At 41.9% G+C, this 19,565-nt stretch overlaps 2 protein-coding genes across 4 annotated transcripts in view; one reads left to right on the plus strand and one right to left on the minus strand.

Annotated features, from left to right (window-relative positions):
• Nucleotides 1-19,565, minus strand: part of Rsh (Rap GTPase activating protein radish) — a 146,781-nt gene that overhangs the window by 17,986 nt on the left and 109,230 nt on the right. For all 3 annotated transcript variants that reach the window (XM_076829088.1, XM_076829087.1, XM_076829086.1), the window contains exons 6-10: nt 19,161-19,299; nt 18,397-18,574; nt 17,770-17,980; nt 17,531-17,642; nt 1,932-2,034 (exon numbers count right to left, since the gene is read on the minus strand). In XM_076829088.1, the coding sequence (XP_076685203.1) occupies nt 1,932-2,034; nt 17,531-17,642; nt 17,770-17,980; nt 18,397-18,574; nt 19,161-19,299 (743 nt within the window). The remainder of the gene's footprint in view (nt 1-1,931; nt 2,035-17,530; nt 17,643-17,769; nt 17,981-18,396; nt 18,575-19,160; nt 19,300-19,565) is intronic.
• Nucleotides 12,901-19,565, plus strand: part of Spase25 (Signal peptidase complex subunit Spase25) — a 134,164-nt gene continuing 127,499 nt past the window's right edge. Inside the window, exon 1 of the mRNA XM_076829105.1 lies at nt 12,901-12,910. The gene's annotated coding sequence lies outside the window, so the exon portion shown is untranslated. The remainder of the gene's footprint in view (nt 12,911-19,565) is intronic.

The raw sequence follows: 19,565 nt of genomic DNA on the forward strand, positions 1-19,565 counted from the left end.
CCTTCTCCCCATCGATGGAAGTTAAACTCACAACCAGTCATAAAATGACCCCCATTTTAAATTAAAAAATATAGAAATAGAGCTGAAGAAATTATTCAGAAATTAATCGCGGTTGAGTGCAACCGAAGGATCCTTCTGGCCAGGTAAGAACGATACTCGTGAAACTCGAAAAGGCTTTATCGATGGCAGAAACAATCGTCGAAGTGCGAACTTTCATGGAAGTTGAAGCCGTTCGATAAAGAGTGAATCCACGACAGCGTCCCGACGCCGGTCGTTATTGGATCACGTCGACCCTCTTATATCCTTTATCATCTTTTATTACGGCGGATTCATGCGGTACCCAATTAAAATCACTGCTCCTGCAATGGAGGCCACGAATCACTGTTGCTTCCGTGAAATTGTTTTCCAAGTAATCGAACCGTTCGGTGACGTAGGCACTTTAGAGATACTAAGCTAGAATATACTTGCTGACCCACCTAAATGTATTTCGTAAAACATTCTATTCGTTTTGATACAGATAGGAGACTGTTTCGAGTGATAAGCTTGAGAAAAGAGAATTTAATAACTGAATAGCAAGATTTAGTTTCTTCATTGGTGGATTCTGCACTTTTAACATTTGTAATTTATGGGAAATTAAGGGCATCGATTAAGGATGGCTTTGGTTCAGTGATATATCCAAAATTTGTTAAAATTAATTTCATTTTTCTCAGGGTGAATGAAGTTCTGATTCAATTTATTTTCTTTTATAAAAAGGATATTGTATTATAGAGTTTTGCTGCAAGGATATTGCATTTGGCTTTGCCTCCTACCTCGATTATGAACAAAGAAAGCTTGACAATTTCTCTCCGCAATTTATTATTATGAAACCTCCAAAGTTTTGTTAAAAATCGATACACGTCCAGACACCTGGACAGTATTTGAAATCAATATTGAACGGGGACAATAAGTTGAGAAGTTCAGACTACAAAAAAATTATTTTAGCACTTGTGTAGTGTGCAAATTATATTCGCTGTTTCTCCTATCAGACTGTAATCCACGAGCAACCTCGACATCCGTAATAAATCGTATTTCTGCCATGAAAAATATGTGGTCAACATTTCGGATAAAATGATTTCGCCGGTATCTCCCGATACACAGCCATCGATAGAATATTCATACGAATCGTTAAAATAAATAGTGTTTTTTTATAACCCGGGTACTAAAAATTTCACGAAGCCACATCACTCTTCTACAGACGTGCAATGAAACAGAAATTGAGTTTCACAAGTTTCCCCACGACTCCCCTATAAATTCCGTAACCTCCCACGCCGTAACGCACAGAATCGACGATCATTTCTCTCGAAATTTAAAAGAAAAAACGCGAATCTACTTGCGTTGTATCGTTTGAAATCACTGCGAGCCTCGCCACGCGTTCCGAGCGTTACAATTGCGGGTGTTTTAGCTGATTGGATCGCCATCGAGGAGACTCGTGTCGTTTTTCTTCCCTAGGAACGTTTCCCGATGAAAAATTCACGGCAGGACGATCGATTCTGATCAAATTGAACAAAACGGGAAGCATTTCGGATTTGAGAGATCAAGCTTCTCTCCGTCGAACCTCAATTCTGAATATTCTCATTACAAAGTGCATTAACTTCTTTGAAGCAGCAGCGTTCTAATATAAATGCCATTTGTTCTTATTTTCTTAAAAGAAATGCCATTTCTCTCTTTTCTTAAAAGAAATGCCGTTTCTTTCTTTTCTAAAAGAAATGACCGACGCCCATAAAAAATATCAAATGGTTATTTATTGCGAAAGAGAGACCAATGCTTTCTTAAAAAATAAGAAATTAAAGTGGATGGCATATAAAGTTGGGAACGATGGTTATCGAATAAAAAATTCAAGGAAATATGAACCTGCTGTATACAAGTTAGATTATTGCAATCTCCTTACTCACCGTCTAGCCCGTTTGTGATTGGGTCCTGTAAGATTCAGGCCGCAGCTGTTACATTTTAGGCATTCCTCGTGGTAGTGATTGTTGTCGTACAGTGGCGACGGATCTTGAAACAATAAGCACAGGTGGTGGATTTAATTTTCTCTGGAAATAATTATGCACTACTTCGAAATGATTCCAATTGAATCAATTCGATCAGTTCACCTAATTATGTAGTGGTATAATATTCCCATTTTTCCTCCCATTTTCGATAAGTACCACGTGCTCTTAAAATTTAGCAAATACTTTTTAATACCCTACGTAATTTCATACCTAGAAGAAGTCTTGTGTTTCAACAAGAAATCTCATTTAGCAGCATTCATTATCTTGAATTTAGGATATGGACTCTCATTAAAATTATGAACGTTAGAAGCAACGCACTTGAAATACCAATTTTGGTGTCCACCTCGCAGTTCCTAGCCCATGTATCAATTAATTCAAGTCTCGTTATACTTGTTAAAACAATACCCGTTTCCGTGGGGGTGTTGACGTTACATGTACTGCATCGAGGAATTCAGAGTGCTAAGCCAACGTCATGCGAGCATGTGAATTTACGTTCGCGTAGTGTTTGTTTCCCTTCAGTGGATCGCGTTGTTCACATAATCGAGCGTTTGGTTAAATGGTGTTCGAGTAATCGAGGTTTCGCTGCGCCTCGAATTACGACGTGAAAATGGACCATTTTCTACTTAGAGGAGACTATGGAAACGCGCGAAACGAGCGATGATTAAACGAGGAGGGAGGTTAAATCGAGGCGGAATAATTCTTCCTTTATCGACTCTTCGGTAGATAAAGGTTTTCTTGGACAACGCTGCATTTTGATGCAATAATGCAGCGACCTTATGGTAGTTTTTAGCTCGTTGAACGCAACGGCGATTAATCTGCATAGCGTACCCTGCAAATAGCGGTGTAACCGATAAAAAAAAAAGGAGAGCTTTCTCGTTGAAGAGCAAGAAATAAATTTTTCCACGCCGATGGCGTAACCGGCGAGGAAATTATTCAGGCGAAACAAGAGAACCGATTTGCAGGATTAATTGAAACTCTTGCGAAGTGTATTTTCGTCCCTTAATCCAGAATTGATTGAAGCTCAGTGTGCCGAGGTATTAGGATGATTAGGCTGATTAAATTTCAATTACGACTTATTAGAATTATTGGAATCTTCAGAGTTTAATTAGCTCTGCGATTTATGCAACTTCGCAGTACACTAACGCTCGAAATTATTCGATCGGTGAGAGGGAAGTCTGTTTTCTTTTTATTTTTAGTGGAGCAGCAGTTTGTAATTTTCATAGTTGCATTTAATAAAGAATCACAGAATATTGCTTTCACGATAATAATATTAATTGAGGTGACGCGTTAAATATTTCCAGTAGCGTACATGATTTTTGGGTCCACGATATAATGTGTATACTTATTTAAGGGTAGCCTCCTATCAAAACACTACAAAATAGGTGATTTTTAGGATTTTATTTAAAGAAAAAATAAACATCATGGTGTTATAAAACTTTTTAGGTCGTATTTGTACATCATTGAGGATAATTATTTTTGCATATTTTATTTGGTGATACAAAAGAATCTTCGGAATTGATTAGGCCTTAATAGGTGTAGAGTTGGAATAAATTGGCACAATTAAGAAAATTTTACCTTGCAAATCTCTGTAAAATTAGATATTTCAGAAGGTGCGACAGAATTTTCCAGCAACCACTGAATATCCATCATGCAGGATAACATAGTTTATTACAGTGCAAACATAGGATGATTACAAAAGAATTCAGTATAAAATAGTACAGAAAATATAGAACATAGAATAATTACAATTTCTTATCAAGGAAAGTCAGCCGCGATACAAACTGCCATCGTTATATTCACTGCGCTTAAACAAACTCGTTACGAAGTCCATCGAACGATAAATTCAATCTTTCACCCCTATCAGAATTCTATCGACAAGTATAATTACTATTACGAGCCATAAAATTGCCTGAAATTTGCATTACCCGCGCATTTACTATTCCCTTTACAAAGGACAATGTTAAGTCTCTAGAGTGATTGAAGAGTCCTTGTAGAAAACACTGCAGGTGCCAAAAATCAAATTTTTTCATAAGAGAGAAAAAACTTCCCCGAAAAGTCCCTTGAAATGATTTACGAAATTTGATTTGTTTCGATTGCTAAATGTGCTTAAGTACACAATAACCCAAATACATCACAAAATTTTATATTTTTTATATTAATATAGTCTACATCCATGAAAACAAGAATTGTATTCGTAGAAAACTATAGGTAACTTATTTACACAGGGAAATAGCATTAAAATTCTATACTATAGTAAAAAATGTTTTTTTTTATAATTTTGGCACTTACAGTGTTTTCTACAGGAACTATTCAATTACTAATCCGAAAGCGTACAACGATTTCTACGCGAAATTGGACAGATCTCGTCAAGACGAATCGGCTGGCAGCATTGTTAACTTCGAAATCAGATGGAATCACTTCAAAAGATGAATTCAAATTCCCAGATTTAGCGATTTTGAACAAAAGAATTCTGCAGTAAAATCCCATTGGATTCAAGGGTTTTGCAAGTACCCTCCTCACCGTACGACTAATCATTCTACAGATTTAACATCGTCTTTTGCAATGAAACATTTCGGAAAACTTTTCATCTCACAGACCACGCACTCTGACCCGACTTGATCCCACAATTTCCGAGCCCTACGTGCACACGGGCTGGCTCGTCGAATTCCCGACTAAAGACGATGAAATTTTAAGCAATCGAACGCACGATGGAGCAGAGCCGGGCGACCGCGCACTTCAGTAGCGGGTAAATTATCCGATAAGCTCGGAAGCAGAACACGAGACGGGCTTTCCAGCGGTCCCATTTCCTCTCGACTGTTATCCCATCGATCAATTTCGAGGCATAGCGTGCCGTGGGCCGTGTGTCGAAGCATCCCGGGCGTTCAATCGGCCTTTTTTCGCGCCCTCGATCGCCTCTTTCCACCTCGTTCCACCCCGTTCCTCCTCTCCTTTCCGTGTTTTATACTTAACGACCCCTCGAGCTCGTGTCGTCGAGGGGTGTGGTCGCCCCTCTCATTCGCTCCCTCCCGCGCTCTCTTTCTCCGTGGCGTGGCTATCGCGTGGACCATAAAGAATTCCAGCGCGTGCTGAGCACGGAATTCTGATATCGCGAGGAGACGGCGACGTCGACGTCGGGCTTTCGTGACCGGCGAAACACCTAATTGCGTGCACGCACGTCCCTGGGTTCAGGCCGTTTCGCCACGTGTGCCGCCCTTGCGGAATAGATTATTGCCTGTGCCGGTCGGCCGACGGAGCCTGGCAAGCGGACACCGCTTGCTATTTAACGTTTTATTGCGTCACGTGGTCGCTCGGGGGATTAAACGCCCGATAAGAGGATTGATCTGCGCGTAATGATTGGAGCTCGAACATTCTTCGGTCCTCTGTGGGATTTGGCTTGTTACAGTGGATACAGAATCTCTGTTAATCGAATTCTTTGTTGTTGGAATGCGTCAGTGGTAGATTGTGAAATCCACTTTTCATGTGAAATACTGTATTCAAAATTCTGCACGTGCACACTGGAGTGTACTCGTGCAAAATGGTTGAAAAATTGAAAAATGAACGGCAGAATTAGGGGGAATCTCTTTAGTCATTAATTTTAATTGCATTTTGTGTATTGACATCAAACGGTGTGATTCTATATGAAAATGTAAGTAAGAAATATAGGGAAACGTTTTCTGATTTGGGGCTTGTTTTTTAGAAAAATGACTTGGAAGAGTGCAACAGGTTTGATACAACTTGTGAATGAAATGAATCATCGTGGAAACATGAGCCAAAATTGTAGAATAACTTATTTTCAACCTAGGCATTGTTTATGAAAAAAAACTGTTTTAATTGTCCTGTTAGTCGAATGCACGTATTCTCGATGGATATTTAAACTTGATTTTTTTTACAAATAAAACCTCGTTCGAAAAGAAGGTTATTATACAATTTCGAATTATTTTTCAAAAGCATGCATTTGCACCGTTGCAAAGGTTTCTCGTAAACGAAGTCTCGTAAAGAAGAATATTATTTATATTGTCTATTTATTTCTTCATATAGAAATACTCTCTTTCGTGTGGCGCCACTAATTTGGCGACGCGTTGAACAAAAAGTACAGAATACAACTGTGAAACGTACAGTGGGGGAGAAAAGTATTCGGACACCCTTTAAAACAGAATAACTTTTTTAATATTAGTCCAAACGACTTCAGTTTGTTTTCAGACGCTAGGATTAGTTTTCTAGGTGGCGTGTTTCGTCGTTTTGAAAAAATTGCAATTTGTCGTAATAGCGAAGAAAACAGTGACGGTTTATCAAACTTTTTCATCTAAGCCTGTAATGAAAGTTTGAAAAATGCCTTTTGTAGATTTAAGTAAGTCGTATACATACTGAAAATTCCATCAAAATCTGTTAACGTAGCTACGAGCTACAAACAGTTAAAAGTGGTGGAAATCACAGTGTTCGGCCCAAGAGATTTTACTTGTCGCTTGTTTCTGCATCGACCGATTTCGATGAAATTTTCTTCATGTATGCAACTCGCTTAAATCTACAACCGGGAATTTTAAATTCTCACTACAGAGTCACAATCCGATAAAAAAGTTGAAAAAGCGACTTTTACTATTTTCTTCGCTATTCCGACCAATTGCAATTGTTTTTTTTTTCAAAACGACGAAACACGTCACCTAATAGACTAATCCTTCTAGCTTCCAATAAAACTCCAGTCGCTTAGACCAATTTTAAAAAACTTATCATATTTCAAAGTGCGCCCGAATACTTTCGTCCCCCACTGTATATGCTCCAAATTTTAACGATCTGAGTATGGAAATTCTCGGATTTACATGAAAGGTTATCAGTAGTTCAAAGTGCACGCATCCCTTTGCTGCCACCCTAGTTCATCCGAAGATCTCGATGCAATATCCGCATCGGAGGAAGTTACTGTTCACTTCCCGGTCCTCTTTGTCGAGCGCGTATCGAGAATCCCAGTCGAGGCCGAGCCTGGCGTTGAAACGCGCGTTTTCCATGTTCCTCCCTTTGCCCCTTAATCTAAGCGATGGAGGACTACTGGGAACACGTTGCAGCGCTAGTCAAACTTTACAAGAATATTTATGGGCAGCCTTCTAAGATCCTCCAGGCTCGCCCAACCACGGTAAAGAAAAAAAAAACAACGTCGTGAATTTATGAGAGCGTGTGTTAAAAACTCCCCCGTGTTTCGTGGCCGTCCGTCGTTTCGAGCAATTACATTTCATTATCCGGCGCTGGGATCTTAATTAATCGACCTTTTCCTCGTGCCACGCCGCGAGTTTCGAAAATTATCTCGTTCATCGGGTCGCGAATCGACATGTGAAGCTCACTTCCTTCTTTGCCAGACCGTTAACCCTCGAACCAAAGTGTCATCCTGCCTGTCCACATCTGTGTGCGTGTGTGTGGAGGATAGACAGGCTCGCGTAATGCTTCCTTTTCTTCCAAATGGTCGAACCGATGGAACCAGAGTCTCTCTCCCGATCTCCCGCATCCCTCGGTGCTTTGCATTAACAATTTCCTGTTCCGCCTGGCAAGCTTTTTCCAGTTGAAACGAAACGTTTCCTGTCCCGCCCTGGTTGTATGTAATTGCTTCGCAGCCAAAGAGAAAAATTCCCTGCCCCTGTTTAATGGATTCTCATTAATAGAAATCAATGAGCTGGCATTCCGCGAGACGCTCTTTTCCAATGGGCAGCTTTATTTTCTGTGCGCTGGCTCCTGCTTAGGTCTAGTTATCTATAGTTACTTCCTAGTTAGTCCTCTTTTAATTCCGGCAAGAATTGGGTCCCATGGGATGTGTTAAGAGAGGCTAGTCCGTTTTAATTCACTCCTGAGTCGTGCAGAATGTTACTATCACAGTGTCTTCTTCTTCCATTGGTTAACCACGACCTTACATTCCACTTAAGTACATATTTTCAAGCGCCAGTCACTTTCCCTGTTTGGAACATTCTTCTGCCCTTTCCACGTGCCCCGGGGCGCAGAATTTCGCCCGGTTCTCGACTGTGACACATATTTCGACTCCCGTATGTTCAGTTCGCATAATCGAGGCTCTAGCGCAGGAGAGCGTTCATAAGAACATCCCCTGTCCAGGCAATAGGGAGCATTCAGATGTTCCACTGCATCTCCAACGATTTCTGCTTTATCTTTCTAGAATCTAGGGGTTCTAACGAGAGAGAGAGCAGTGAATAGAGTCGATCGTGACTCGTTGCAGAGGGGAGTAACACGAGATCGCGGGGCAGAGGCACGCGTGCCGCGATAGCGGGTTTATCAGTGCTTGCAGCTTTCCACGTACGGCGGCAGCCACCTGGCTTATCTGCCTTCGAGTTCCCGACGTCTGAAAGTGGGGATCTCTGACAAAGCTCGTGAAAAAGAGGAGGGTGGCCGGCATGCCGGGCGGGCGAAGACCAGCGAAGATCCAGCAGGGCGTGGAAAGGAAACGCGCTGGATTTTTGCGCGGACGGCCGCGTCCCTGCGAAATTGGAGCGGTAGGATGCAATTAAAGCCCGTGGCCTGTGTGTGAAACGCAATTAGACGTGAATTCACGCCTGTCTCCTGTGCAGTGGGAGCTCCAACGATTTTCCGAAGGGTTCTTTCCAAGCCCCGCTCTAGATCCGAAACGCGTGGTGGTTTTTTTATTTTCCTCCGTGGTCGACGAACTGTGTCGCGTGACGTTTACACAAAGCTGGGAAGAGAAATTTCAAGTGTCACTGTAACGCTATTTGTAATTAAAATGGGGGAGCTTGAGATACGGATTGCGTTCAAAAGACCTTCTCACGAATAGTATCTTAGATACATTTATCATAATAATGATAATAATAATAATTTCCAGAGAAACCCAGTAATTGGCGAAACCCTTAAGTGTAATAATATTTGTAATTAAAATGGGGAAACTTGAGATATGGATTCTGTTCAAAAGACCTTCTCACGAATAGTATCTTAGATATATTTATCATAATAATGATAATAATAATAATAATTTCCAGAGAAACCCAGTAATTGGTGAAACCCTTAAGTTTAATAAAATTTGTAATTAAAATGGGGAAACTTGAGATATGGATTATGTTTAAAAGACCTCCTCACGAATAGTATCTTAGATATATTTATCATCATAATGATGATAATAATAATAATAATAATAATAATAATAATAATAATAATAATAATAATAATAATATCCGGAGAAACTCAATAATTGGCTTAAACACAGAGATATCAGTGAAAGTATTTTATATAAATAATTAAGGCCTTTCCACACATAGTTACTATCCTTCCCTACCTTTTCTAAGTCACTACTGTCTCCACCAAGCAGATAGTAGACATATCCAAAGTATCAGTCTCGAGTCACAGAAGTGTTTCGTGTGAAGAGGCCCTAAGCAGAGTGCAAAGTTTCGAACGTAATTACTTCCCTGATGCAGAGACTTCCTCGTCACCGTTTCACAGTTAATCAGCAACGCTCGAGAGTCTTATCAGTCGTTGAATAGAATTTTATAGCAAGGGAATCCGTGACGGCAATCGATTGAACTGTGATAAGACGAAATGAGACCAGATACATTTTAATCAACGCTATGGTAGTGAAAAAAAAAGAAACGGGCGATTAGGACGTTACTAACGGTAACAGGATTCTCGATCGATCGAAGGGGCGAATCGAGCTGGCGTGTTTGGTAGGAATTAGTAATGAATGCGGCCGCGTTGTCGGGAATTAATGACGGAAGACAGTCGAGGGTTGGGCGGGGGCTGAATTTATCGAAACTAATGAAATTCCTGGAATTGCTGGATGGCGATTACGGCCACGTCCCGTGAAAATGATAATTATTCTTGGGCCAGTTATTGCGACTAGAATTCCTCGGCGAGTCGCCCTGGACGAAAAACACAACGATGAAGTTAATTATGACAGATTTCTGTGGTCGTCGAATCGGAGGTGACGCCATTGCTTTGAAAATACTGCTGAGATTTCATTTTGACGATGTTTATTATGGTATACTGTTTTCTTGAAATGTAATCTTCTCTAATTTTCGAAAATATTTTTATTCGAACTTGGGTGCTTCTTGTTTACTTCATTTGGATAATATTGAGGAAAATAGCTATTAATCATTTGATACGAGAAAAGATTAGGAATTTGCTCTTTTGTGTTGTGGAACGTGTCATCTATTATTCAGCTTATGGAGCTTTAGTGCTTTTAGGTGAAGGACTGTAGAAATTGGAACGATGTTGATATGTCTCATTAAATTTACGAAGAAAAAAAAATTTCTCTTCCAATCTCCGCTTCAGAAAATACTACTCGTTTAAATAATTCTGTTTCTATTTGTAACTTGAGGTCGGAATGATTGCATATGCTTTATAATAACACCCAATATCGATAACACCAAATGCTATTCAACAGAGGAATAGCAGAAGCGTAAGCAATAGTGTAACACAATAGAGCTCAGTAGTATAACTCAATATTCGGCGCGTCCGTCGAGTTCCCTTCGCCCTCGTTACAACACTTTCTGTAAACATTAAACATCAATATTTCATACATCCATCAGACCTCTTCTACTCCATCGAATAAACCCATGAATAATAAAATCAAACGCTACAGTAGTACGACTCAAAGCTTTGCACGTTCATCGCGATTCCCTCTTCAAAAAGCTTCCCATAAGCAACAGTAAAACCCAACGCCGGGACTCCTGCAGCCCAATAATTTATACATCCATCGAACCTGCTCCACTCCATAAAAATAAGTTACCCATAAACAGTAGCCTAACAGCGCCCAGTGATACAAGTCAATGCTTCGCGCGCCATTACGTTTTCTTCGCCCTCGTCGAAAGAACTTCTCCCGAACAGCAATAAAACTTCGTGATAGGCTCTAGTGGGACTCAATAATGCATGCTTCCATCACACTTTCCCGCCTCCATCGGAAAACTACCCTTAAATGGTAGTGCACGAATAACACTTCGTACGGCCGTTGAATTTTTGTTCCTTACCCTCTCTCGCATTCTCGTTCCATTTATTACATATAAAAATCACAATACGGGAGAAGAGTGTATCCATTAATCATACAGCCACTCACAAAGTTCACGAAAGACTGTCAAGTTCATTCGAACACATTTATGTAGCCTTCTTTTTTCGTATTAGATTTGTACTGTTCGATGCAAGAACAGCCTCAGGACACCAGGTCCCTGTTTGCATAAAACGCATAATTAGATTCCTCATTCCTATCTACATATGCTCTCTAAATTTTATTGCCGTATCTTTAAAATTGACGGAGCTATGGTAATTCTTTTAAATCCATGTCGACCAACTCACCCTAACTTGTAAGCCAAACATATGTACTTACGTACATCAACTTGATCGTGACACGATCTATGACTATTTTTAAGATTACATTTCTTTCAAATATTATGCAAATATTAAATAATAAAAAATAATGTAAAAAACATTTTTTCTATGTTTCTCCATTTTATGCCACAAGGGTCTGAGAGGGCTACACGAAAAATTAATTTTACTGATTAATTTATTACATAATTCCGATTATAATAATGCAACTACAAACGAGGTATATCAAAATTGTAAATATTATAGACAGTTTTACAACTTCACTATGTATAGAAAAATGTCTAACTTCGTAATGTTTGCAGAAACTTTTCCCGAAACATACTTTTGGCACTCCCTTCTTGCATCCAGCAATACAATTATAGATCCAAAGACGTCAGCCAACAACCAAATAAAGCCAGTTGCTTTAACAATTACTTATCCTTCATAATTAATACGAAGAAACCTACTGTACAACTGAATCTACCACGAAGAGGATCGTTCTAAAAGCTTCCTCCAATATTTCGTCCACCCATCACGTAGGTATCCTTCGCCCTCGCGAAACGATTCCCATAAACAAGATCGAAGCTCAGCGTCAGGTAGCAGTACAACCCAATAACGCGCGCGCCTAACAACCAGCAATACAGAAGCCTTCCACAAGCATCAGCAACAATTCCGCCCCAGTAGTACAGCTCAATATTCCGTCCGTTCGCCCCGTGAAAAAAAAACTTCTGCCACGAGCCCGCGTTATCGAGCCCCTCCGCCCTCGGTCGCGTAAATCAGCCTCGGCAAGAGAAATTCCCGAAGCCCACCTCTGCCGCCCAGACACTCGAATATCTCCTCCGCCCACGCGCCGACAATAAATCCCACGAAAGGCGTTGGTCGCGAGCGGCTACAATCGCTCTGTCGCGATCCTGCCACCATCTCTCCCGGAGAGCCCACCCGTCGATTAACATTTTTTCGATTAAAAGCCCATTAGGCCCGGCGCCACGCGGCGCTGCCTCGAGAGGAAGAGGTTAGATTAGGGGATAACGCAATCAGCGCGTTGGATTGAATATCCATTCAGAGCGTGGCCCCGCTTGCTGCGACTTCGTTCACTGGCCCACAAGTGGCCTAAGGAAACGAAGCGATCGATCGTTCTGGGCCCAACGATTTTCTCTCTGGTTGATTCCTTACTTTTCTGCGGCGGTTTCACAGCTAGCTCCAAGGGGCTCGAGAGAATCCTAGTGGACGAGGGAGGAAGGACGATCGGGATTGAGGGATTGGATGAGGGGATGGGGCAGCAGGTCGGGGGTGCTGTGGTATGTTTCACCTTATTATTCCACGCTACCCGACACGGAAATGCGGAAGCAGCCCCCTGACGCAATTTCGAAATGGAGTCGCGGACAGGAAGGCCGCTCCGCTGGATTGCATTAGTCCGCGGCTCCGGAATTAAGGGCAATTTCATCCTCTTTTTTCCCACCCTCTCTGCTTTCTTCTTATTCTTCCCGCGGAGTGCATGGAATTGGAAAGTAAAAGTGGTAGATGCGACGGCGGGTGGTGCTGGTTTCGGAGGGGCAGTGCCGTGGGGAATAGAGATGAGTAACTGTGATAATGGAAATTATACGGGGGTGGCGTAATTCACGGTGTGTCTGAAGGGCATGATAATGTTATCGTGCGAGACGAATGGGGCGAAAGTGTTGAGTATATTCCTGTTGGATGAGCATCTTGCGTTACATGAATATTAATTTAGAATATTAATTGTGCCTCTAGTGCACATTATTAGGTAATAAGAAGAGCAGACATTTGAAGCAAGTATTGAACCCCTCTGCTTGTCATAAGACGAGAGGTGTCACTTAGTGGATTGAATTTACAGTGAATTTCGAATGGGGAAATAATTTTTTTTCTTGATGCGCTACTCGGTATTTTGTCGGGGAGAGTAATTGTGAGATATTTTTGTAACTGGAGGAGAGCGAACTGTGGAATGGCGGGAGAATTTCCAGAGATAATCACGGAGGGCAGATATTCGCGGGTGAAGTTAAAAGTTGGTTACAGGGGACTGGCGGAACCTGGGGTAGGAGGAACGTTGTAACGACTTCCGACGCGATGTAATTCGAACTTTTTCATAACGAGCGCCACCCGTCAGAGGGTGGTGGATTCTGTAATACTTATGACGACTTACGTTGTCTCGTAAACTATCGCGAGAAATATCTCCCTGATCACGTAACAAGAGAATTGCACTTTTAATATGAATCTTGTGAACAGTATCAAGATAATTGCAAGGTGTCCGATTTACAGCTTACCGCAACGAAAAAGGTATTTCGTAAAATGTGAAAGACACAAAATAATGGGAGGATGAAAAATTTTATCAAAATTATATTCAGGGTGTTACAAATTCTAATTTGATTTAATTCAATTGAGATGGTAGATGGCCAATTGTGGACATATTTGTTTACAACTTTTCGTGAAAATAGGTGAACGGATTATGGTATCTAGAAACATCTGTACGTATAAAATTGCAGCACAAGCGTTTCTGCGAACTCTTAGGATTATTTCTGTCTGCTTAATTGGCGTCTAAAGTTACGCTTTCTTCATTGCAATATAAATATTCTTTGATCGAATGAATCGAGCGACATGTATCTTAATGTGCTTAATACTGGAGCTAATTACTGTTACTGAGCCAACGGCTGCACATGGGATTGGAGAAACATGAAATGAAATATGAAACGACGAAAGGCGGATAAACTGTGAAGTGTAATTACTGCGAAGCTGTTTCCTTCAACGTGCTTTAGCGATAGGAAATCTCCGTTCCGCGTAATGAATTGTGAGGTTCCTGCTTCGACGCGTTTGACGTGGATATTGATGAAACAATAACCAAGTGTAAACCTATGCCTTAAAAACCAAAGGTTTTCCTTGTTCCTTCCATTATGTAAACAAGAGTTATTATAATCGATTCCCTTCGGCGGTAAGCGGAACAGACAAAAAACGTAACTAAACTTTTCGTGCTTCCTTTTCACAGCACATTTTTCACTCCGTTCAACTACGATTAAAAAACTATCACCTACGACGACGCCCGTGGAGATAGTAAATATACAAATCGCAAAGGAACTGCATTTATTTGAAATCGAAAGGAAAAAAAAATTACAATCGTCGAACATAGAAAATTAACAGAGTCAAGATCCTCAGTTGCCACACGTTCCCTCCAATCAATCCGATCTTTTCATCCACCACCTAGGTGCATTTCACAAAATAAAAGCCACGCAAAATCCGCGATTGAACTGTGCACCGACCCCGGCGACCAAACTGGAAACAATCAAGGAGAATTCCATCTCTGAACCTCCGTCAGCGACAGCGAATAAACGACACAATCCCGTAGGCCCATAAAAATCACGAGACGAAGCATCCCCAATCATCGTAATGCGCACCGATGCGTTCACCGACGAGGATGCAGTATCAAACACGGCGGACAATAAAAGCATTCTGAACGAGTCGCGTTTCTCCGCTCTGCTAATCACGGTGCTCGTAAAGCGCGCAATGAAAGTAGTACTCTTGAACTCTTCCCCCAGCTTCTGACCGTATCCCCTTCGACATCCTGTCCGCATCTCGCTAATAATCAAGCTCGAAAAGCGTTCTACAAAGCACTTACATTTCTGCTGGAGGAGAAACGAAGGAAGAAACTCGCAGGCACCTAACCAGACGGACCGTCATACCTCAGGCACCTTAGCTTGACGAAAGGCGGCAACCTCATCTCGCATCGGGGACAATGGGATCCTTGATCAGCGGGACGAGTCTTCTTTTCCCCCGTCACTCGTGCACCTGTCATCACATGTCACGGCGGAGCACAGCATACGCGATCGCGGTTGGGGAACGTTCGACGGCCACACGCGCACCACCAACGATCCGCGATCCCGAGGACCGCGAGGTCATCGGGGATCCTCGCCGACCACGAGGAACCGCCTGGCTCCTGGCACACGACGCCTTGGCCGGCTTCCAAGTGCTCTCGCGAGCCGATGTCGACTGTCTCGCACACAGTGACCGCCACAAGTGGTTGCGTTCAGTCAGCGTTGATCCCAGGGAGCTGCGTCGGGCTAGCTTCACGCAGGAGGCGAGGACACCAGACCTTCCAGCTGGACGTCCTTCCGAGAGTCTTGGATCAGCCGCTCGATGACGAGGGATCCCTGGATCGCGCTTCGCAGGACACCACCCATCGCTCTAACGGGGAATGAAAGCTGTCATCTCAGGACAGAGCTGGTCCTTGGAGGAGACGTGGCTGCTCGCAGCGGTGTGCCTCGTCCTGACCGAGAGGATCGATTCGTTGCCGAGGTAAACAGAGTGTTCAATCTGGGAACAGGTGATTCTTGAAAGGATGGACGGAGGACTGTCAACAACTGGCCATTTCTGTGAATGCAGCACGATGTTTCGTGGGTTAAGGGGTCGCAGATCCTGACGATCTTGATGATCCTGGTGGATGAAGATTCCTTTTGGCCAGGAGGGAGATGTTGATCCTGTCAGAATGCACTGGTTCGATCGTCGATCAGGAGACCACGGGAGATCTACGGTTGCTGAGCTCGTTTTTGGGTTGCTGACGATGACAGCGCCTGCTTCTTGTGCCCTGCCACGAGGCAGGTGTCCCTCGTCTTCACCAGGGGCAGGATACGGACGGTGGAGGCGTCGAGACACGAGAAGGACACGCACACGCTCGCCAAGCAGCAGCTGGTCGGGGCTGGCTTTCTGTTTGGCAGGCTATCGACTACCATGCACCCAGTGTCACTCCGCCGGAACTAAGGCCACTGGCACCACGCCTGCGTCCGCGGAGACGGCGGTCGGCGTCGCGACGCCCGCTGCTCGCGACCACCGCGCCTCTGACAACCGCGCGACGCGGTTTGAACGCCGACAGTGGGCTCCCAGGGCGCGGATTTTGATTTCTAGTGAATATTGGTGGGAGCCTGGGAACTTAAGGCAACTGTCGAATTTTGGGAATTCAAATTAAATTACTCCGGGGAATGTGGGAACTATCTTTTCTGAGAAAATGTAGTTGTGGAAGGTTTTAAAATTTGACTGAGAACAATGAGTTTTTAGGGCGCGTGCTTTAATTTGAATGCTGCAAGGTATGAGAACTTTCGAAGCTTTGCTGCATGAAAAGTGCCTGGGACATTAAATCTAATTTGATTTATGGGTAATTACCCAGGGGAGTATGGAAAGTGCTGGCGAGGAAGGGTTGGAGTTTGAGTCGCAGCAAAAATTGTAAGTTGAAAACTGATTCGAGCATAAATAACGAGCTATTAAGTTCTGTTTGAAAGCACTTGGAAATTTTGTGAACCTTTCAGCCCCTTTTGGAATCTTTACTGCATCGTTACTTGAATTGTATATAATTTAATTGGAGGTTGAAAAATTAATATAATTTGTGTTAAATTTAATTGAAATTTAAAAATTAAATGATTATTTAAGAGATTAAATTAAAATGTAATTGGAGGTTTAAAAATGAATATAACTTATGTAAAATTAAAACTATTTATAGTCAAGAGTTTAATAAAAGATGACGTGAAAAACAGAGGCAATCATTGCAACCTGCTTTCAACGCAAACAATCAGTCTTCACGATTCCTATTTGGATCTGATTTAATAATTGTTATAAATTATTGAATTCCATTCATCTTCCCATTTTTTCAAGTGAGATCGTAAGAGATCGAAGCTGTCAAGAAAGTCAGATGTCAAGTAGTCTAGTCCAATAAGTAAGGTTTGAAAAGTATGGTTCATGTATTATGAAATTGATAATAATTGTAAATACCACGATAGGTTTATTTTGATTCAGAATCATGATAATGGGTGTTAAGTACCACAGACGATGTCTACATACTCCATCGATAAAAACGCGTGCATGTTTAGCGCAAAATTCAAATGACGATGAACAAGGGCGCTCCTGCCGTGGCTGATCACATACAGGTTATACTACTGAAACCGTAGCGGGAAATTCAAAACCTACCGAAACAAGAGCAGTGAACTACTTAAAACTTCGCACTAATCCACTTTTCCCTCAATTTATATTGCACATTTCCTCCTCACTGAAGAATGGAAAGTAAATTCCATTCAAACGCTACTAAAAATTCATACATCGATTATTCAGTTGCATGCAAGAAAAATATGATCACTTCATTGACCAATGGTTCCTTTTCACCTTAGATTATCTTGAATTAGAGTATCTAAGTATCACGAATGTTCGTGAAACTCGTGACTCACCAGTTTGCGTACTGCTGTCGAAAAAGGTGCTCGATGTCTCGATGGTCATCGAGGCGAATGTGCCATCAGTGATTTGAGCAGAACTGTCCCTCCGTCCTCGGTGTCTCTGAACCTATTAAACATAAGGATCGTACATAGTGAGCGTAAAATTAATCGAGCTCAAATATTTATGCAAACGTCGCCCTGACTCTTTCTAGCTTCTAATAGAAAGGGAATAATCCCTTGTATAAATAACTAACCGCCTCCTCGCTCTGAGAGCTCTGCCGTCGATAATTTCGACATCTCAGCGTCTCCTCCGTGGTGCTCTGCCGCCGAAAGCCACGAGCTATCAGAATTTCGCCGGTTGCTGACGCTTGTTGATTCCCTATCGTTGACAAAGGTTGGAAGCCTGATGATGTACAAGCACAAGGGCTCTGGTCTCTCGAGGAGCAGGAGGAGCTGTCTGGCGACCTGAAACGCAAAATTGATTTCCATTTAGAAACACTTAGAACAAATATACAGTGCCTAGTAATTAACGAGACAGAGAAATTATACACCTGAGTGAAAATTTTCCACCCCTTAATAAAATAAGTAAAGTATTAATAGGAGGCTTCTGGCAAGACCTCGAATTGATTTTGGTAATAATGACTCGTCACTGTCAGTGAAACCTAGTGACAAAGATGAAAGGGTAGCTAATTAACACATAGTGTTTCGATTTTTGTATATAGAAATCGAATAGGTATCTTTGCCGCTAGGGCCGTTTAATAGAGTTTTATGAAGCGTGACTCAGATTTTATTTATTGATTGCTCGGTTGTATCACTTTTCTGTAAGTGGAACGACGTTATCCTCGAACAGAGCAGCGTAAAAATCAATAAGGGGTAGCTACCTTGGTGGCCGACCAACCATCGACGTTGACTGCCTTCTCAGCTGAGCTTTCCCTTGCCTGATAGGACTCATATCCCTTTTATCGACGTTCCTGTCTGGACTCAGATGGCTCTTCGAGTCGCGACGCCTCGGATAAGAGGCGGAATCAGGACTCAGCGAATCCCTGCGAGCTCTGCGACCTTCGAACAACGAAAGTACAAGAATTTCGTATGATGCTTATAAAATATACATCTTGTAGTAGGAATCCGACGTACAGAGGGAGCAACGGTTGTGGAAGTAGATGATAGGAGGGAGCGGAAATTGATGGAACTGAAATGGGCTTTTCATGGAAATTTATAGTTAAGGGTACATTCTCGTGCAGTCCCTTCAAATGTTTAGGATTTTTTTAAAGAGAACTATAACACACAGAGTAAAAAGTCTTTTTGGTATAGATTTACAGATATTTTAAGATGATAAAAATGATATTTATATTTTTACTTTTGTTCGATGTCACCTTGAATAAATAATTGTAACCAGACGGTGATAAAAAACATCTTAAATCTATTTACTCATGATGACATCGGAGAAAAAAACAATCAAAATTTTGTTATCCTCTTAAAATACTGTTTACCTTATCTGTTACAGTTTTCTTTAAAAAAAAATCGTAAATTTTTTAAAGTATTCAATGTACCCTTAAGCTTTAGTTCTGTGTGTTTCAGCGTATAGGTACATTTGTTATTTTACTTTGTGGAGGTTCTGAAATTGGTGCATGGTAGTCAATTGTACCTCCGTCATCAGGATCGGGTGACAACGTCGGCTGACTTCCGCGACGTCCAGCAGGTGGCATGGATTCGTCGATCGCTGCTGGTTGTCGTATTAATCTTGACAATTTATTCGGGGAGGTTTCCTTTCCTTTGTAGTAACACTTTAACAGAAGCATTAGGTTGAAATTGTAACGTGTTCATGGCAGGATCGCTGAAAGCACTTAAGGACTGACCATTTACAGACTGTTACTACTTGATTTACCTTTCTCAATCAAATAGTGACAGTTTCTGTAGTTACAGATGTTCATACTCATTTCCAGTTGCACTCTCTGGCCAATGGTTTTTTACGTTGCCACTGCAAACGGAATCGTTCGGTACATCTACCTCGCGTCTGACCTCATCAGACCGATACTACTGCAGGTTTCTT

This window comes from Andrena cerasifolii, chromosome 16 (genome assembly GCF_050908995.1).
Source record: "Andrena cerasifolii isolate SP2316 chromosome 16, iyAndCera1_principal, whole genome shotgun sequence".
NCBI classification, from domain to species: domain Eukaryota; kingdom Metazoa; phylum Arthropoda; class Insecta; order Hymenoptera; family Andrenidae; genus Andrena; species Andrena cerasifolii.